This window comes from Rhinopithecus roxellana, chromosome 20 (genome assembly GCF_007565055.1).
Source record: "Rhinopithecus roxellana isolate Shanxi Qingling chromosome 20, ASM756505v1, whole genome shotgun sequence".
Lineage (NCBI taxonomy): Eukaryota > Metazoa > Chordata > Mammalia > Primates > Cercopithecidae > Rhinopithecus > Rhinopithecus roxellana.
Genome location: NC_044568.1, coordinates 60,686,272 through 60,706,159, shown reverse-complemented (window position 1 = coordinate 60,706,159; position 19,888 = coordinate 60,686,272). Strand labels below are relative to the sequence as shown.

The 19,888-nt window shown below is 42.2% G+C and overlaps 2 protein-coding genes across 3 annotated transcripts in view; one reads left to right on the top strand and one right to left on the bottom strand.

Annotated features, from left to right (window-relative positions):
* ADAMTS18 (ADAM metallopeptidase with thrombospondin type 1 motif 18) overlaps positions 1-19,888 on the bottom strand; it is a 154,368-nt gene that overhangs the window by 83,270 nt on the left and 51,210 nt on the right. The window contains exon 4 of one of the 2 annotated variants that reach the window (XM_010370202.2): positions 1,902-2,184. In XM_010370202.2, the coding sequence (XP_010368504.2) occupies positions 1,902-2,184 (283 nt within the window). Of the gene's footprint in view, positions 1-1,897; positions 2,185-19,888 lie in introns of both variants that reach the window. The other variant, XM_030925525.1, reaches the window with a different exon arrangement.
* LOC104667685 (ferritin heavy chain) lies at positions 16,051-16,964 on the top strand. The gene has a single exon (XM_010370201.2). The coding sequence runs from the start codon at positions 16,250-16,252 to the stop codon at positions 16,799-16,801; it is 552 nt and encodes a 183-aa protein (XP_010368503.2). The 5' UTR covers positions 16,051-16,249; the 3' UTR covers positions 16,802-16,964.

Sequence of the window (19,888 nt, the reverse complement as noted above, 5' to 3'; positions counted from 1 at the left end):
TAAACACTTTTCATAACTGGGAAAGTGTGGACACCAAGTTAACAGAATGGATACTGGCCATAGCCATTGAGCAGAGACCTAGAAGTGCCTGCTGGGCCAGACATGATGCCTTTGGTTAGTGGATAAGCAACAACTACGCGCATTCCTGGGAAGAAAAATGGCATCTGGAAAGTTCAGGGAAGTACCTGTGTACTAACTAGTACGGAAATATTTTAGTACTATAACACCGGTCCAGCCATAATAGTGAAACTAGCTCTCTACAGAGTAAAATTCAAAGATCAAATTATTTAGAGTTAGATTTAAAAACTCAGGTTGGCCACTTACGATCACAGTGACCTTGAGTCTCAGTTTCCTTATCTATGAAAACAGGTGACACCTGTTTATAAGTTTGCTGTCAAGATTTGCTTTGATGTCTCATATCAAACATGTCTTACCACTATAAACATTATTACTATCATTAATACAGGATAAATTATTACTCTATACATGCTAAATGGATGCCCCTTAATGAGGATATTTCAATAATACCAAAAACTCAAAAACCAGTTAAAATGGTAGAAACTCTTTCATTATTCTGCCTGATTAATATCTTAGTGATACCAGTTTCTCTTCTCCATGAGAATAACCTTCTTCTGGCTGTGCTATCCAACTTGGTATATACTTTCCATGTGTAGCTATTGAGCCACAGAAGAATTTAAAAGTTTAAAAAGCAATACTTGATTCAGGTATTAAAAGTCTTTTGGCTAGGCTTAGTGGCTCATGCCTGTAATGCTAACATTTCGGGAGGCTGAGGCGGGTGGATCACCTGAGGTCAGGAGTTTGAGACCAGCCTAGCCAACATGGGGAAACCCTGTCTCTACTAAAAACACAAAAATTAGCTGGGTATGGTGGCGTGCGCCTATAATCACAGTTAGTGGGGAGGCTGAGGCAGGAGAATTGCTTGAACCTGGGGGATGGAGGTTGCAGTGAGCTGAGATCGCACCACTTCACTCCAGCCTGGGCGAAAGAGTGAAACTGTCTCAAAAAAAAAAAAAAAAAAAAAAGAAAAGAAAAGAAAAAAGAAAATGTTTGAAGTATGTCCCAAACAACTTGAGTACGCAAATCTACTTTTTTGACCTTAATTTTATGCAAGTTAAATGCAGATTAAGTATTTCCAGTAAAAATTTATCAGCTGAATTGACAGGTTTAAGTGCTGTACGTTTAAAATAAACACTGGATTTCCAAAACTTAATAGGAAAAAATAATGTAAATCTCTCACTAATCATTTGTTATACTAATTACATGTTGAGATAATATTTTGTATATGTTGCATTAAATAAAATGGTATTAAAATTCATTTACCCTTTTTTTTAACTTTTAAAACTTGTGGCTAATAGAAAATGTAAAATTGTATTTAGGGCTTGTGTTACATTTCTATTGGACATCGCTGGTCTGGAAACAGCTGAAGGTTGTACCAAGGTCACAAACCATGCTCAAGGATACCTGTGTTTCACAGCTACCTCCCTCACATGCTAATATTCTTGTTTCTGGAAGTCTCTCCTTTATGTCTTCAAAAGAGACATCCAACCACACCTAGACATTTACCTCTCATTTTTTTTGTCATTGGAAATCTAGGTACTTTTCTCAGAAGCACAGAAATCAAGATATGATTGGGATCTATGGCATGAAAGTAGGAGATACTAAAACAGTAAAAGAGAAACCGTATCTAAATATTTCCTAGTTTAACCTAGATTAATTGATCATTCAGCATTTGCCTGAGAGAGATAATTACTGGTCCTGCGCCAAGACAGATGCTCAGGGTAGCCCCATTTTGACTTGCAAAGCTTGTACACCCAACAGCTCTCAGGAAAACCCGTCGAGACCCACATAAGAACAGAACAAGAAAAAGTTTCCTTACATACATTTCTTGCGTCGTCCACAAAAATGCTGCTTTTGCAACCTTCGATGGTGATACTCTGTCTCTTGACTCTGAGATGCATGGGGAATGTGACGTGGGGAGTAACCAGGATAATTCCGGCCAGAGCTGGGGTAGCTACGGTACCGCTGGACCTTCTCCTCTGCTGTCCTTTTGTACAGTACGTGAGGATGGTGACCCACAGGGGAGCTGTAGTTGTGTTCCTGGGCCAGGAGCTGAGGTAACGGCGAGATGAGGAATTCATTTTTTCGTGTCCTTATTAAACCTGACTAAAAAGCCAAACACAAAGCAAATAGTCATGATTCCATGCCTCCCTGTGCCAAGGGTTGGTTTTCAACAACTATTTCCTGACTCATGCCTGTATGTGGGCACAGGAGCTAAAAGCTTCACACATATTGCCTCATTTTTATCTGCACCATTACAACAAGTTGCTATTATTATTGAGACAGGGTCTCACTTTAAAACCCAGGCTGGAGAGCAGTGGTGCAAACATGGCCCACTGCAGCCTTGACCTGCCGGGTTCAAGTGATCCTCCCAGCTCAGCCTCCCGAGTAACTGAGACTACAGGCACGTGCCACCATGGCCAGATAATTTTTATATTTCATATAGAAACGGGGTCTATGTGGCCCAGGCTGGTTTTGAACTCTTGGCCTCCCAAAGTGCTGGGACTACAAGCATGAGTTACCGGACCTGGCCCGACAAGTTGCTATTATTATCACCCCCATTTACAAAGGAGAAAACTGAAGCTAAGATAGTAAATAGGAAAGCTAGCACGGGCACCCAGAGTTCTCTACTCTCAGAGGCAGGGCTCACAACCACTGGGCTGCCAGTCCTGATGTTTGTGCTTGAAGGGCTGAGCCATGGACATCCTGCTGCATCTGCATTTATAACCTGGCAGATGCCATGCTCACCAATGGATAGAGTGATGAATATAAAAACACCCCTACTCATTCTCAAGAAGTGGTTCACACTTGATTTCTTTTCTCTCTCTCTCTCTTTTTTTTTTTTTTAGATTAGGTTTCATTCTGTCACTTAGGTTGGAGTGCAATAGCACTATCGTGGCTCACTGTAGCCTTTACCTACTGAGCTCAAGCAATCCTCCTGCCTCAGCCTCCTGAATAGCTGGGACGACAGGTACACACCACTACACTCAGAAATGGGGTCTCTCTATGCTGCCCAGGCTGGTCTCAAAGTCCTGGCTTCAAGCGATCCTCCTGCCTCAGCCTCCTAAAGTGCTCAGATTACAGGTGTGAGCCACCACTTCCAGCCCATCTTGATTCATAATTGCTAAATCAATTTAAAAAAAAAAAAACTAGCAAGGATGGCAGAGAAAGGCATGAGTGATGATCTCTAAGTGGGAGTCTAGAGAATCTGATGAGTGGTGCTGCTATAATGAAGAGATATATTTACCAAATCAAGAAGAAAGGGGAGACCCTGGGAAGCCCATTCAATCACAATTTTGCTTTCCAAGTTGATGGCACAGTGTATATCTTCGTATCTGATTTTGCAGCCATGATGCATTCTTGTCTTTCTTTCGGCAAATGCTGTACTCTATCTTCTCTAGATATCAGAGTTATCTTCTCCAGATATCAGAGTTCCCTGATACCCAAGACCCTGCTGGGGAAAGTGTGGTCTGCAGACCAGTAGCTTCAGCCTCACCCAGGAGCCTGTGGGATTCAGAATCGTGGGCCTCACCCCAAATCTGCTGGATCAAAGTCTGTGCTTTATGGATATCCTCACATGTTTATGGGATCCTTTGTATTTCTGTGGTATCAGTTATGTCGCCTTTTTCATTTCTGATTTTATTTGAATCTTCCCTTTTTTTCTTCGTCTAAGCTAAAGGTTTGTCAATTTTATCTTTTCAAGAAACCAACTTTTGTTTCATGAAACTTTCGCATTCTTTTTTCAGTCTATATTTCATTTATTACTGCTTGGATCTTTATTATTTCTTTCCTTTAGTTAACTTTGGGTTTAGTTTGTTGTTATTTTTCAAATTCCTTGAGATGCAATATTAAGTTGGGTTATTTTTGGGATCTAATTTTTTGATGTAGGTTGGTTAACGCCAATGAATCTGAAAACTTAGAAAGAATAGAGAAATCCTGGGCAAATACAGCCTACCAAAACTGAATCATGAAGAAACAGAAAATCTGAACAAATCAATCATGAGTTAAGGAAATTGAATCTGTAATAAAAAGTCTCACATCAAAGAAAATCCCAGGGCCTGATGGCTTCCCTGCTGATTTCTACCAAATTTAAGGAAGAACTAATACCAATCCTTTGCAAACTATTGAAAAAAAATTGAAGAGGGGGTAGTTTTCCAAACTCATTCTACATGGCCCGCATCACCTTGATACCCAAACCAGACAAGAACTAAAAAGAAAGCTACAGGCCAATATACCTGTTGAAAATAGATGTGGAAATGCTCAACAAAATACTAGCAAACCAAATTCAACAGCACATTAAACAGATCATTCACCATGATCAAGTGGAATTCATCTTAGGGTTTCAAGAATAGTTTAATATACATCGATCAACAAACATGACGTATCACATTAATGGAATCAACATTGAAAAACATAATTTTAATACAGGCAAAAAAATGCATTTGATAAAATTTAACATCTCTTCATGATAAAAAAAACTCTCAACAAATTAGGTATAGAAAAAGTGGATCTCAACACAATAAAGGCCATATATGACAGACACCCAGCTAACATCCTACAGAATGGGGAAAAGTTGAAAGAAAGCCTTTCCTCTAAGATCTAGAACAAGACAAAGATGCCCACTATCACTGCTTCTATTCTACATAGTACTGGAAGTCCTGGGTAGAGCAATTAGGCAAGAGAAGGAAATAAAGGGCATTCAATTTAGAAAGGAGGAAGCCAAATTGTCCCTGTTTGCAGATAACATGATCTTATAAACAGAAAACCCTAAAGAAACCAACAAAAAGCTATTAGAGGAATACAGTAGAGTTGGAGGATGCAAAAATCAACACAAAAAATCAGTAGCATTTCTATATGCCAACCGTGAGCTATCTGAAAAAGAAATCAAGAAAGTGCCCAGGTGCAGTGGCTCACAACTGTAATCCCAGCACTTTGGGACGTCAAGGTGGGTGGATCACTTAAGGTCAGGAGTTTGAGATCAGCCTGGCCAACATGGTAAAACCCTGTTTCTACTAAAAATACAAAAATTAGCTGGGAGTTATGGTGGGCATCTGTAGTCCCAACTGCTAGGGAGGCTGAGGCAGGAGAATCGCTGGAACTCAGGAGGTGGAGGTTGCAGTGAGCAGAGTTGGTGCCATTGCACTCCAGCCTGGGCAGTACGAGCAAAACTGTGTTTCAAAGAAAATCAAGAAAACAATCCCATTTACAATAGCTACCAAATACACACACACACACACACACACACACACACATATATATATATATATGATCTAGAAAAAAATTTAACCAAGGAGAAGATCTCTACAATGAAAACTATACAACACTGATGAAAGAAATTAAGAGGATCCAAATAAATATGAAGATATTCTGTGTTCATGGGTTGGAAAAATATTTTTTAAATGTTTATACAAGGCTGGATACAGTGGCTTATGCCTATAATCCTAGCACTTTGGAATTTGAGACCAGCCTGGGCAACATAGTGAGACCCTGTCTCTACAAAAACTACAAATATTAGCCGGGTGTAGTGGTGCATGCCTGTGGTCCCAGCTTCTTGGAAGGGTGAGGTGGGAGGATTGCCTGAGTCTGAAAGGTAGAGGCTGCAGTGAGCCGAAATCATTCTACTGCACTCCAGCCTGGTGACAGAGTGAGACCCTGTCTTAATAAAAAAATAAAAATAAATAAAATAAAAAATAAAACACAATCCTAACATTCATATGGAACCACAAAAAGACCCGGAAGAACCAGTGCAATCTTGAGCGAAAAAGAACACAGCTGGAAACATCACATTACTCAACTTTAAAATATACTAGAAAGCTACAGTAACCAAAAAAACATGGCGTAGGAATAAAACAGACACATAGAACAGAACAGAAGAGAACCCTGAAATAAATCTACTCATCTACAGCCAACTGATTTTTAACACAGGCATTAAAAACATACAGTGGGGAAAGGACAGTCTCTTCAACAAATAATGCTGGAAAAACTGGATATTCATATACAGAAGAATGAAACTTGACTCTTACATCTCACCATATGTCAAAATCAACTCAAAGTGGATTAAAGACTTAAGTAAGAGATCTGAAATTACTTGAAGAAAACATAGGGAAAATACTTCATGACATAGGTCTGGGCAAGGATTTTTTGGAGACAAACTCAAAAGCACAGGCAACAAAAGCAAAAATAGAGAAATGGAATTAGACTAAAAAGCCTCTGTACAACAAAGGAAACAACAATAGACTGAAGAGACAACCCACAGAATTGGAGAAAATATTTGTACACTATGCATCTGATAAGGGTTAATATCCAGAATATATAAGGAACTCAAACAATTCATCAGCAAAAAAAATAACAATAATGATCTGATTTTTAAGATGGCCAAAAAACCTAAATAAACACTTCTCAACAGACATACACATGGCCAACAGAGGTATATGAAAAAAATGCTCACATCAGTAATTATCACGGAAATGCCAATCAAAACCATATGAGATACTACCTCACCCCAATTAGAATAACTATTATCAAAATGACAAAAAAAAAAAAAAAAATGCTAGCATGGATGTGGAGAAAAAGAAACTGTCACACACTGTGGGCAGGAATGTAAATTAGTATAGCCGTTATGGAAAATGGTATGAAGGTTCCTTTAAAAATTAAATATAGTTCTACCATATCATCCAGCAATCCCACTACTGGGTATTTATTCAAAGTAAGTGAACTCAGTATGTTGAAGAGATATCTGCACTCCAATGTTTATTGCAGCACTAGTCACAATAGCCGAGACACAGAATCAATCTAAGTGTCTATCAACAAACAAATAAAGAAAATGTGGTATATAGACACAATGAAATACTATCCAGCCATTAAAATCATGAAATCTTATAATTTGTGGTAACATGGGATAGTCATCTTAGGAGCTGTGGCATCGACATGATGTCTAGAGCCTGAACTCAAAGACAGAGTCTTCATTCACAAGCACATGCTGGGCACCTGAGTCCTGGTCCTGTTCTAGGCATTGCCATCAACAAGAGTGGTACACAACAAGTAAGTGAAATGGTTCACATTCACGGCCTTATGGATATTATGGGACAAGAGAATCAATAGGCAAGATAAGTAAAATCTTACAACCCTAGAAATCCTTTCCATTGTATCTTTAGGATATATCTCAGAGAAGCCCACCCTTCCAGATCTAGCACTGGTAGACGCTCGCATCTCTTATTTGGACACATTCTATTAACGTCCCAAATTCCACCTGTCCTATCCAGTAGGGTCTCCCAGCCTCAGCCAGAGTCCTCATCCACCACAAATCAACCTCTTCCATTTACTCTGGTATTAATCACAAATTCCTGGCCCACTAATCTCTGCATCATCAACTCCCTGCAGAACCTGCCAGCTTTATCTGTGCTCTCTTCCTCTTCTCACACCATTCTAAACAGGACACTGCTTTCACTTTTTGAACCTAAGAAGTTCTTTGATACTAAATGGCATTTTCACACATTTTTTTTCTTTCCCCTACAGTCTCCTATCAATTCACTTGGCTTTCTGGTGCTCATTGCTGATGTCTCAATTTAAACACCGTCTTCTCACAGAAGCTGTACTCATGACCCTATTGAAAATTATCCTCTCAGGTGGGCGCAGTGGTTCACGCCTGTAATCCCAGCACTTTGGGAGGCAGAGGCGGGTGGATCACAAGGTCAGGAGATTGAGACCATCCTGGCTAACATGGTGAAACCCCATCTCTACTAAAAATACAAAAATTAGCCAGGCGTATAGTCCCAGCTACTTGGGAGGCTGAGGCAGGACAATCGCTTGGACCCGGGAGGCGGAGGTTGCAGCAAGCCGAGATCGCATCACTGCACTCCAGCCTGGGTGGCAGAGCAAGACCCAGTATCAAAAAAAAAAAAAAAAAAAAAAAAAGAAAGAAAAAAGAAAAGAAAAGAAAGAAAGTTATTCCCTTTCATGCAAAGGCATAAGAATGACATACTGGATTATGAGGACTTGGGAGAAAGGGTAGGAGTGGAGGTGAGGGATAAAAGTGTACAAATTGGGTACTGTGTATACTGCTCAGGTGGTGATAGGTGCACCAAAATCTCACAAATCACCACTAAAGAACTTACTTATGTAACCAAACACCATCTGTTCCCAAAAAACCTATAACATAAAGAAAATTATCCTCTCTTGCTTCCAAATAATCTCAGGCCATAGTTAACTGACTTTATATCTATCTTCAATAACGAAACAAACAAAACGCAACCCTCTCCCCACCATCTCTCCTATGCAGTTTTATTGCACACTCTGTGACAGCAGGAGTCACCTGAGTATCCCTGATGCATGCCACATGTTATCAGCTAGTAAATATTTGTTTCTCAAGGCAGGGCGTGGTGGCTCACACCTGTAATCCCAGCACTTCCAGGAGGCCAAGGAGTGAAGATCACTTGAAGTCAGGAGTTACAGACCAGACTGGCCAACATAGTGAAACCTCACCTCTACTAAAAATATGAAAATTAGCCTGGCGTGGTGGCAGGCGCCTGTAATCCCAGCTACTCAGGAGGCTGAGGCAGGAGAATCGCTTGAGCCCAGCAGGCAGAGGTTGCAGTGTGCTGAGATTGCGCCACTACATTCCAACCTGGGCAACAGAGTGAGACTCCATCTCAAAAAAAAAAAAAAAAAAAAAAATTGTTTCTTCATCCCCAGCCTTTTATCAGAGTGGAGGTGATGCTGAAGGCATGCCAATATCAGAGAAGGAAACCAGACATAGGAAGTGACAATTTCAAGACTATAACGCACATGAACTCGTCTATATTTCAGACATGAAGCCATAAGCATTCAGTGCAATACCTTAACCTAACCTCACAACTCCCTGGGAGGAAAACCCAGCAGGAAGCACAGGCGGAATTCAGGTCCCTCATTCTCTGAGCAGGACCCTCTCTTCCAAGCCATGCCCTCACCTCTTCCAAGCTGCATGCAGACAAAAAGCCCCATTTAAAGTCCCTCACTGAATAGAACGAAAAAAAAAACAGTGAATTATCCCTGAAAGCCCTCCAGCCTTACTAACTTCCTTACTTGGCTCAACTAATATCAAAGGCTTAAGCCACTTAAGTGCTTTAACTAGACTAACCGGTTTGGAAGCTTTCTATTTTCTCCCTGCTACATGCAAACTGCAGACAACTCAAACGCATAGAGAAAACTTCCACACTGAGAAAGCAATTTAAAAAATAGTAATAATGGGCATCCTATGTTGAGACAAACACTTTGTCTCACATAGCCTGTCATCTTCCCATTCAGAGTGACAAGGATAAAAATTTAGAAGAATTCTTTATAACAATACAAGAATTTTACAGTGCTAGATATTAAAAAAGAAAAGTATTATTTTTCTGCTTTAGTTTGATAGAAAACCTTGGAATATAACCAAATAAATACATTTTATTGCATAAAAATATAAACCCAATAAACCCCAAAGAAACCATCTGTTTATTTGTGGAGCGTGTGGAGCATTTTGAGTTACTGAACACAAGCAACGTTCTGGCTGAGTAACAGTGAATGAGACAGATCTGTGGTCTCCCGTGGCTTTCAGTTCAATGGGGGAACCAGGGACTAAACCAGCAAATATCACAAATGGGAATGAAATACTATTCCTCTGTATAAAGTGTGAAGAAAAAGATGGGGTTTTACCACGTTGGTCAGGTTGATCCCGAACTTCTGACCTCAGAGGATCCGCCCACCTCAGCCTCCCAAAGTGCTGGAATTACAGGCATGAAAACCAGTCTCTACTAAAAATATAAAAAATCGCACCACTGCACTCCAGCCTGGGTGACAGAGCGAGAGTCCCTTTCAAAAAAATAAAATATAAATAAGTATGAAGAAAAAGAGCAACGTTCTGTGAGAGAAAATAATAGAAGGGGTGAGAGGAGCGGGGAAGCTAATTTTAGAAAGGGAGGTAACGGAACACTTTTCTGAGGAGAGGCCTTTCTTGTGAGACCGGAAGTCCCCTCCTGGTCCATAGTGGGGAAGTCCAGATGGAACTGAGAGACTGACGTCTCAGCCTAAGGAGTGGAAAGGGTGGTGAGAACAGGAAGAAAGCAGAGACCCAGTGGCCTGCTAAGAAGGGGATGGACTAGGGACGCCCTTAGGCTCCTCCAATAGAGGGCAGGAAAGGCTTGGATTCATCTGTTCTAGCACTGCTATAAAGAACTACCTGAGAATTGGGTATTTATAAAGAAAAGAGGTATAATTGGCTTATGTTTTCACAGTCTGTACAACAAGCATGGCTGAAAGCCTCAGGAAACTTCCAATCATGCCAGAAGGCAAAGGGTTTTACGTCTTTTTTTTTATTTTTTGAGACGGAGTTTCACTCTGTCACCCAGGCTGCAATGCAATGGCGCGATCTCGGCTCACCGCAACCTCTGCCTCCCGGGCTCAAGGGATTCTCCTGCCTCGGTCTCATGAGTAGCTGGGATTACAGGTATGCGCCACCACGCCCAGCTAATTTTTGTGTTTTTAGTAGAGACGGGGTCTCTCCATGTTGATCAGGCTGTTCTTGAACTCCAGATCTCAGGTAATCCACCCGCCTCGGACTCCCCAAGTGCTGGGATTACAGGCATGAGCCACTGTGGCCGGCCGCAGACACATCTTACATGGCCGGAGCAGGAGGAAGAGAGGGTGAAGAGGTACGTGCTAAACACTTTTAACCAGATCTCATGCGAACTCACTATCATGAGAATAGCAAGGGGGAAATCCACCCCCAAGATCCAATCACCTCCCACCCTTCCTCCAACACTGGGAATTACAAATCCACATGAGATTTGGGTGGGGACACAGAGCCAAACCATATCAGGCCCCAAGTCCAGTTAGATGTGGCTGCCAAAGGATGACGGTGGTGGAAGAGCTGCCCCCAACTCTCCCCCCAGGGAACCCCTTTCCCTCAAGAGACAGAGTCAAGCTGAGGGAAAGGACTGGGTTGCGCCCCCTGCTGGACTCTGTGTGCTGCAGGGTCAACTCACATTGCTTCTTCCTGCATTATGTTTTGTCTTTTCCAGAAGATACAGAAATTCAGTTATGTAACTTAACTGCTAAAGCTTAAACATTAAATTGATTCTGACTCAGAGTCAATATTCTATTTAAATAGTTTAATGTTTTATTCTTTAAAATAAAATAAATGTAAGTATGTCTTATTTGTGAACAGGTGTTTTCTATATTAGATATCAAGGACCTAAATAATTCTTTTTTTGTTGTTTGTTGTTTTTTGTTTGAGAGAGTCTCCCTGCAATGCCCAGGCTGGAGTGCAGTGGGACAATCTCAGCTCCCTGCAACATCTGTCTACCAGGTTCAAGCGATTCTTCTGCCTCAGCCTCCTGAGTAGCTGGGATTTTACGTGCCCACCACCACTCCCAGCTAGGTTTTGTATTTTTAGTAGAGATGAGGTTTCATCATATTGGCCAGGCTGGTCTTGAACTCCTAACTTCAAGTGATCCGCCTGCCTCGGCCTCCCAAAGGTCTGGGATTACAGGCATAAGCCACCTCACCTGGCCTCAAGGGCCAAAATAATTCTTCAAGTACTAATGCCAGGTATAAATCACACTTTGTGAATTTTCCCTAAAGTTTCCTTTAAAATATAATCCTCATTGGTCTTATCACAGGCTTTAGATTTAACAGAAAAAGGGACACTGCAGCTTCCAGATGTAACTGACAAATTTAGTGTTAGGATGAGCGCACAATTAATTTTTAATAGTTCAGTGTGAAGAGCTTTAAAGATCAATGAAAAGTAGGAAGCTATAAATAAGCTTCCTGAAGGCAGGGACCATGTCTTAAGTGATTTGTATCCCAGTGTTTATACCTCTTAAATAATCAAAATTTAAAAGACCTAATGAATGAATAATGTTTGTAACAATAGAGCCAGAACTTCAAATAGAATGATATAAGCATATCTTAAAGAAGTATCTTCAAATAATAATAAAAACAGCCCCATGGGCAGTATCATTATTCTGTTTTTATTTTTTAGTAAAGACTAATTGACAAATAGAACAAAGTAGCCCCAGTAGACTGCCTGGAAAAATACTAGCAAAGACATATTTGTGGTCAGCAATAATCAAGTTATTTTTCACTTTTTAATTTTTAATCTATCTGCAACAACTAAAAAATGCTCTTACCTCAGTCAAGATGTCACATTCTTTAACATTTTTTTTAATCTAAACAAGAACACTAAAGAATAAGTCATTGATTTGTTGCTCAACATGTATGAGGATACCCCCAAATGAGAAATCTCAGTTCAGAATAATGGAAAGACTTAGAGTATAATCAATATGAAATAGAAATTCATGGACCAGGGGTTGGGGTGAGGAAGGAGGGAAAGAAACATCAAAAAAATTAAAGAGTAAGAAATAAAGAAAATGCTGAGAAAGCCTTTGAGGAAAACCACTGGTATAAGGATGTTTAGGATTTTATTCAGCAGCAATGAGCTAGGTGTTACATATAGCACATGCCTGTAATCCCAGCACTTTGTGAGTCTAAGGCAGGAGGATCACTTGAGCCCAGGAGTTTATCAGCCTGGTAAACATCGCAAGATCCATCTCTGCTAAAATAAAATGTTAGCCAGGTGTGTGCGGTGGCATGTGCTATAGTCTCAGCTACTCAGGAGGCTGAGGTCGGAGAATCGCATTAACCTAAGAGGTTGAGGCTGCAGTGAGCTATGACTGCACCACTGCTGTCCAGCTTGGGAGATAAGAGCGAGGCCTTGTCTCAAAAAAAAAAAAAAAAAAAAAAAAAAAAAAAGCCCTTTACTTAGATGATTTTTAGAGGATTAAATGAGTTAATACTTTTAAAGTGCTAAAAACAGGCTGGGCACGGCAGCTCACACTTGTAGTCCCAGCACGTTGGGAGGCTGAGGCAGGTGGATCACTTGATGTCAGGAGTTCAAGACTAGCCTGGCCAAAATGACGAAACCCTGACTCTACTTAAATACAAAAATCACCCAAGCATGGTGGTGCGTGCCTGTAATCCCAGCTACTGGGGAGGTTGAGGCAGGAGAATCACTTGAACCCGGGTGATGGAGGTTGCAGTGAGCCAAGATCACACCACTGTACTCCAGCCTGGGTGACAGAGTGAGACTGCACCTCAAAAAAGTTAAAATAAAATAAAAAGAAATAAAAGTGCTAAAAACAGTGCTCAGCACATAGATAACACTCAATACATATTTATTATCATTGTAATTATTACATTTGACTATTTGAGGGAATAAGAAGTGTGGCCTTTTTCTAACTGTGCATTTCTATTATAACTTTTCCCTTCAATTGGACCTGAAATTCTGGCAAGTAGCATAAATATTCTTTCAGTTTCTTGAGAAAAACAATGAAAGAACTAAGCAAGGTTTGAAGACCTGAAAAGACACATATTGACGAAATTCTTACAAAAGTAACTGAAGATACTTAAAGACAGAAGAGAAACCATTAATTTTTCTACCTTGGAGAGATCATCAACCCAAGGACTCTAGGTTTTAGCTTTGACTGGTTGGTGTGTTTTGGTGGGGAAGGGAAAGAGGAGTGACCAATGGTAAGGGAATTACGAGGCTGCTTCTCTCATGAGGCCCCTTCTTGGGCCCATTAACTTCACAACCATAGGTTCACCAATTCATATGTTTAACTCCAGCCTTCGTCCATTCTGAAGGCTCAATCTCTTATCCTCCTGCTCCACTGAAAAGCATCGACAATCTTTTTGGTTTGGCTAGCATCATGGGGAGAACACTTGTTACCGGCCTTAAAGAGTAAATGAATGGCTACTGCTGGGAGAACTAAGCAAAGTGGACTTTATGGAGAATGTGGCAGAATAGACTGTGACCATGGACTAGAGCTGTCACCTTATCTGCTGGCCGTCTGTTTATTTATTTTTATTTTATTTTATTTATTTTATTTTATTTTTGAGACAGAGTCTCGCTCTCTAGCCCAAGCCGGAGTGCTGTGGCACGATCTTGGCTCACTGCAAGCTCCGCCTCCCGGGTTCATGCCATTCTCCTGCCTCAGCCTCCGGAGTAGCTGGGACTACAGGCGCCCGCCACCACGCCTGGCTGATTTTTTATATTTTCAGTAGAGACGGGGTTTCACTGTGTTAGCCAGGATGGTCTTGATATCCTGACCTCGTGATCCGCCTGCCTCGGCCTCCCAAAGTGCTGGGATTACAGGTGTGAGCCACTGCGCCTGGCTATTTATTTTTATTTATTTTTTGAGACAATGTCTCCCTCTGTCACCCAGGCTGGAGTGCAGTGGCGTGATCTTGGCTCACTGCAACCTCCACCTCCCAGGTTCAAGCGATTCTCCTGCCTCAGCCTCCTGAGTAGCTGGAACTACAGGTGCATGCCACCACACCTGGCTAATATTTTGTATTTTTTGGTAGAGACGGGGTTTTACCATGTTGGCCAGGGTGGTCTCGAACTCCTGACCTCAAGTAATCCATCCACCTTGGCCTCTCAAAGTGCTGGCATTAAAGGTGTGAGCCACCATGTCTGGCCCTATCTGTTTAAGATGAGACAGGTAAAGGCCCACCCCTTCCCAGTGAACACCCGAGTACTCCAAGGTCACTCCACAGATGCTCACTGAGTCCTCTCCGCCTGTGGTTCATGCAGCTGCATCACTGGGCAAAGTTGATTTGTCCAAGCAATCCTGATCTCCTAGCTAGGCAGGTAGAGTGATCCCTGTGACTTTCGGAGTCACGCTGACAACGGCAGACTAGAAAAAGTTCCAAAAATCTTGCTGCCGAGGTCCTCAGAAATGCTTGACTTTCTTCTCTTCCCTCACCTGGGATGTTCAGCGACTGCAAATACTCCAATAGGCTCAAAATGAATGATCCTTTCACTTTACTCACTAACCCAGTGGGGCTCCAGAACAACATTAACTAACATGGCTTTGACTATATACAATGGTTTATGCTCCTGACCCAGAGATTAACAGATTCAGTCTCTGCCTTCAAAGCCCTTCAACAATAACCGTCTGTATGGATGTAGACATCATTCTAGCAGCTCTTAATAGATACTAATAACATACTGATGAAATTTATTTAGCTAACTATAATTTCTACTGAAATAAACACGTAGTGACTGCAACAGCCCAAATCCCATGAGACCAGAATACAGCGTCATGGCTGTATTCATAACTCCATATTGGTTTGGAAAGTATAAGCAGATTCTGTCCAAGTTATGCCTGTGCCTAGTCTCAAAAGAGTATGTACCTCTAAGAAACTCTTTTTAAGTTCTATGTACTAATATCAAAATGGTTGATATTCTTAACATCTGTTGCATACATTTTAATATTAATTAAAAAATTAAATGTAAAAATGTTAAAATGCATATAGTTTATCAGCAGCCACAACCTATGTTTCAGCATTTATAAATTAACCTCAGTGATTTAATCATAATCAACAGATGTTGGTAAGTCCCTTTCCTGCTTATTCTCCCCATCTTCCTTTAACACATCCATCTGGGGGTCAGTGTTTCCTATGCACCAGACACCACACATAGCATTTTATCTGCAGAATTTCAACTGACTCTCACTACAGCTCTATTTGTTTTTTGCTGTTGTTATTTTATATTTCATTTTATTTATTTTCTGAGACAGGGTGTGCTCTGTCACCCAGGCTGGAGTACAGTGACATGATCTCAGCTCACTGCAACCTCCACTTACTGGGTTCAAGCAATCCTCCCTGCCCCGGCCCACGGAGTAGCTGGGATCACAGGTGTTGTCATCACACCTTGCGAATCTTTGTATTTTTAGTAGAGACGGGACTTCACCATGCTGGCCAGGCTGGTCTCCAACTCCTAATCTCAGGTAATCTGCCTGCCGTGGCCTCCAAAAGAGCTGGGATTACAGGCGTGAGTCACCACACCCGGCCTTGCAGCTCTATATGATGGGTACTTTATTAACAACTCTATATCACGGGGCTGTCTGACTCCATGGCCTGCCCTCACTCTTAAAAAATACACATTCTGGAGACGTTCTTTGCCGAGAGTCGTCGGGGTTTCCTGCTTCAACAGTGCTTGGACGGAACCCGGCGCTCGTCCCCCGTCCCGGCCGGCCGCCCATAGCCAGCCCTCCGTCACCTCTTCACCGCGTCCTCGGACCTCCCCAAGGCCCCCGCCGCAGCTCCAGCGCCGCGCAGCCACCGCCGCCGCCGCCTGTCCGTAGCCTCCGCCATGACGACCGCGTCCACCTCGCAGGTGCGCCAGAACTACCACCAGGACTCAGAGGCCACCATCAACCGCCAGATCAACCTGGAGCTCTACGCTTCCTACGTTTACCTGTCCATGTCTTACTACTTTGACCGCAATGATGTGGCTTTGAAGAACTTTGCCAAATACTTTCTTCACCAATCTCATGAGGAAAGGGAACATGCCGAGAAACCGATGAAGCTGCAGAACCAACGAGGTGGCCGAATCTTCCTTCAGGATATTAAGAAACCAGACTATGACGACTGGGAGAGCGGGCTGAATGCGAAGGAGTGTGCTTTACATTTGGAAAAAAATGTGAATCAGTCACTACTGGAACTGCACAAACTGGCCACTGACAAAAATGACCCCCATTTGTGTGACTTCATTGAGACACATTACCTGAATGAGCAGGTGAAAGCCATCAAAGAATTGGGTGACCACGTGACCAACTTGCACAAGATGGGAGCACCCGAATCTGGCTTGGCAGAGTATCTCTTTGACAAGCACACCCTGGGAGACAGTGATAATGAAAGCTAAGCCTCAGGCTAATTTCCGCATAGCCATGAGGTGACTTCCCTGGTCACCAAGGCAGTGCATGCATGTTGGGGTTTCCTTTACCTTTTCTATAAGTTGTACCAAAACATCCACTTAAGTTCCTTGATTTGTACCATTCCTTCAAATAAAGAAATTTGGTACCCAACAAAAAAAAAAAAAAAAAATACACATTCTGTTCAGATTCAGGAAAGGTTCCAGAGAGGGTGGGGGTGGGGGACAGCTGAAATGCTGGACTCTGAAGGTATGACTCTTTAAGAATAAACCAGTTTTGGGCTGGCATAATGGCAGTAGGTCCCAGCCTCCTGCCAACTACCTGCTATTCCTTTCCCCGTTTCAAAAGGACCAGAACAACAAAGAGATGCAAGTAAACTCAGGTCATTCTCAGAAGTGAGGGCTGAGGTTAAGTGGCATGAAAATCAGAGAGTTGGTTGGGTGGAGTGGCTCACACCTGTAATCCCAGCACTTTGGGAGGCCGAGGTGGGTGGATCACGAGGTCAGGAGTTTGAGACCAGCCTGACCAACATGGTGAAACCTCGTCTCTACTAAAAATAGAAAAATTAGCCAGCTCTAGTGGTGCATGCCTGTAACCCCAGCTACTTAGGAGGCTGAGGCAGGGGAATCACTTCAACGCGGGAGGCGGAGGCTGCAGTGAGCCGAGATCATGCCACTGCATTTCAGCCTGGGTGACAGAGCAAGACTCTGTCTCTAAATAAATAAATAAATAAATAAATCAGATTCCTCTCAATTTTCACACGAAAAGGTATGAAATAAGAAAGTCCTGTGTTCAGCGGAGATACTCAGAAAGCTTCCTGCATGGATCCAGACATAACTGGCTCAACTGTTCTCTGGAACATGTCCTTACTGGTCATCACCAATCCAGTTCAGATTTCACCCTGCAATGTTCTTATTCTCTCTCGTGGGGTATATTCTACGTACTTTCAGGGCAGAACTGGACTACTCTGCCTTGCAACAGCCACGCCACATCCTGTATGCCGGAGATACTCCACATATATTTGGGAGAGACATATCCACAATAATAGAAGATACCGTATCTTCCCCTGAGATAGCCAAATATGCCCTAACAATCAGTTAAAAGGACAGATACCAAAGCTGCAAGACCTTTACAAGTTGTTTGGTCATGAAGACTTTCTCAATCTAGGGAAGACGAAGGAAAGCTGTTTGACACCCTTGTGCCTCATAATCCTCTTTGCTCCATGCTTATGAATGTGATCATTTCAAAGGAAGCTTAAGGGTATCATTTGGAAAACACATGACTGCCACAAAGGCTGTTGGTGAACTGTGAATGACCAAGACGACAGCTAGCATGTCTCGATTTAATGGAAACGAGACTTTCCATGAAGTTCACATGGGAACATGCAGACAATCTTCCCCCTGGATCATTCCAGGCTTTGCTGCTGTGTCTGCTAATAACACTCCTCTTCACACGTTGGCATCCTTGGGAAGCGGGGGCCTGAATGGCTGGGAGGAGATGATCCTACCTCATATCCTTCTAAGTTGTGTGTTTTAATGTGAATTTCATGATCCAATTTTGTGTTCCCCTCCTCCAATCCTTCTTTGCTCCAAACCGACATTGGGGAATGCAGCATTATGAAGTTAAGAATACCAACAAATCGCAACGAACAACTAATCTCTTGAACTGCTCTCTCTGTCCTTCCTGTGTTCTCATTCCAGTCTGGTCATGTATTGCCCCAAGCATAGACTAAGCAGTGGTCTCCTCTCTCCTCTCCCTGTTGACAATCTCTCTTCTCCCTTGCTCCAAAGTTATTTTTTCCAAAGCATCGCTTTTAACAGGTCACCCACCATCATGCTCTATCACTACAAGATGAATTCTTGACCAAGAGATGTGGATTTCAAGCCACAGCAGCCCAGTCCCATCCAAATGCAGCATCTGGTAGCTTCTCTAGCATCTTCTACCTCTTATTTTTTCTTTTAACTGAATTCCAGCTGCATTCGCTCCATCGCTGTTCTATAAATTAAAAAGCCAAGTTCCCATCTCGGAATCTTTTCATTTGCCATTTCCTGTGCCTACAATGCTCTTCCCCTAGATATCTCACTTCATGTAGGTTTATGTCCAAAGGTGACCTTTTTTTTTTTTTTTTTTTTTTTTGAGACAGAGTCTCCCTGTCACCCAGACTGGATTGCAGTGATGCAATCTTGGCTCACTGCAACCTCCACCTCCCAAGTTCAAGCAATTATTTGCCTCAGCCTCCCAAGTAGCTGAGATTACAGGCACCCACCACCATGCCTGGCTAATTTTTGTGATTTTAGTAAAGACGGGGTTTCACCATCTTGGCCAGGCTGGTCTTGACCTCCTGACCTCGTGATCCACCCGCCTTGACCTCCCAAAGTGCTGGGATTATAGATGTGAGCCACCGCGCCTGGCCCAAAAAGATGCCTGAGAAAACAAGGTTGGCTTTGTTTCAATAGGATGCTTCAAAGGCCACCTGTTCAAAGCATCCTATCGAATGAAACAAAGCCAACCTTGTCATTCTCTCAGTCAGCCTTTTTCCCCCATAACAGTCCTTATCATGACATGACAGTGCCGCATGCAGCTGTTTCCTTCTGTGTTTATTGTTCATCCCTCCTATTAGCTCCTTAAAGGCTGGGACTTGTGTCTGTTCTGCCGACTTCCCTATGTCCATTGTCTGGCATCTGGTAGGAGCTCTGCAAATATTTTTGGTATTAATCAACTAAAAATAAACCAACATGTAGAGTGCTAAGGGAGACATAAAACAAGCAAGACTTCAATGTCTACATTTAAGAACCTCCTCTACTTCTGGAGCTAAACACATCCAATTAATCGGATATATTATATCCTTTTCCCAATTCATCATTCTGATTTACATAGTCCCCCACCCCCTTGGCTTCCATACCATTCACAGCACATATCAAGGAGACAATTATTTCTTTAGTTTCTCTCTTTTTCCCTGTAATATAAATTCCGGGCAAAACAGAGTTGATATTGTATTTGATTTTGTGCCCTTAGAATTCAGATGGTACTGCCGTGACACTCAAATCATACTGACTGAATAGGGGAATATATAAAAT

What these genes read in the sequence shown, in the direction of transcription:
- LOC104667685 (XM_010370201.2), top strand. Translation starts at nt 16,250, where the DNA reads ATGACGACCGCGTCCACCTCGCAGGTGCGCCAGAACTACCACCAGGAC.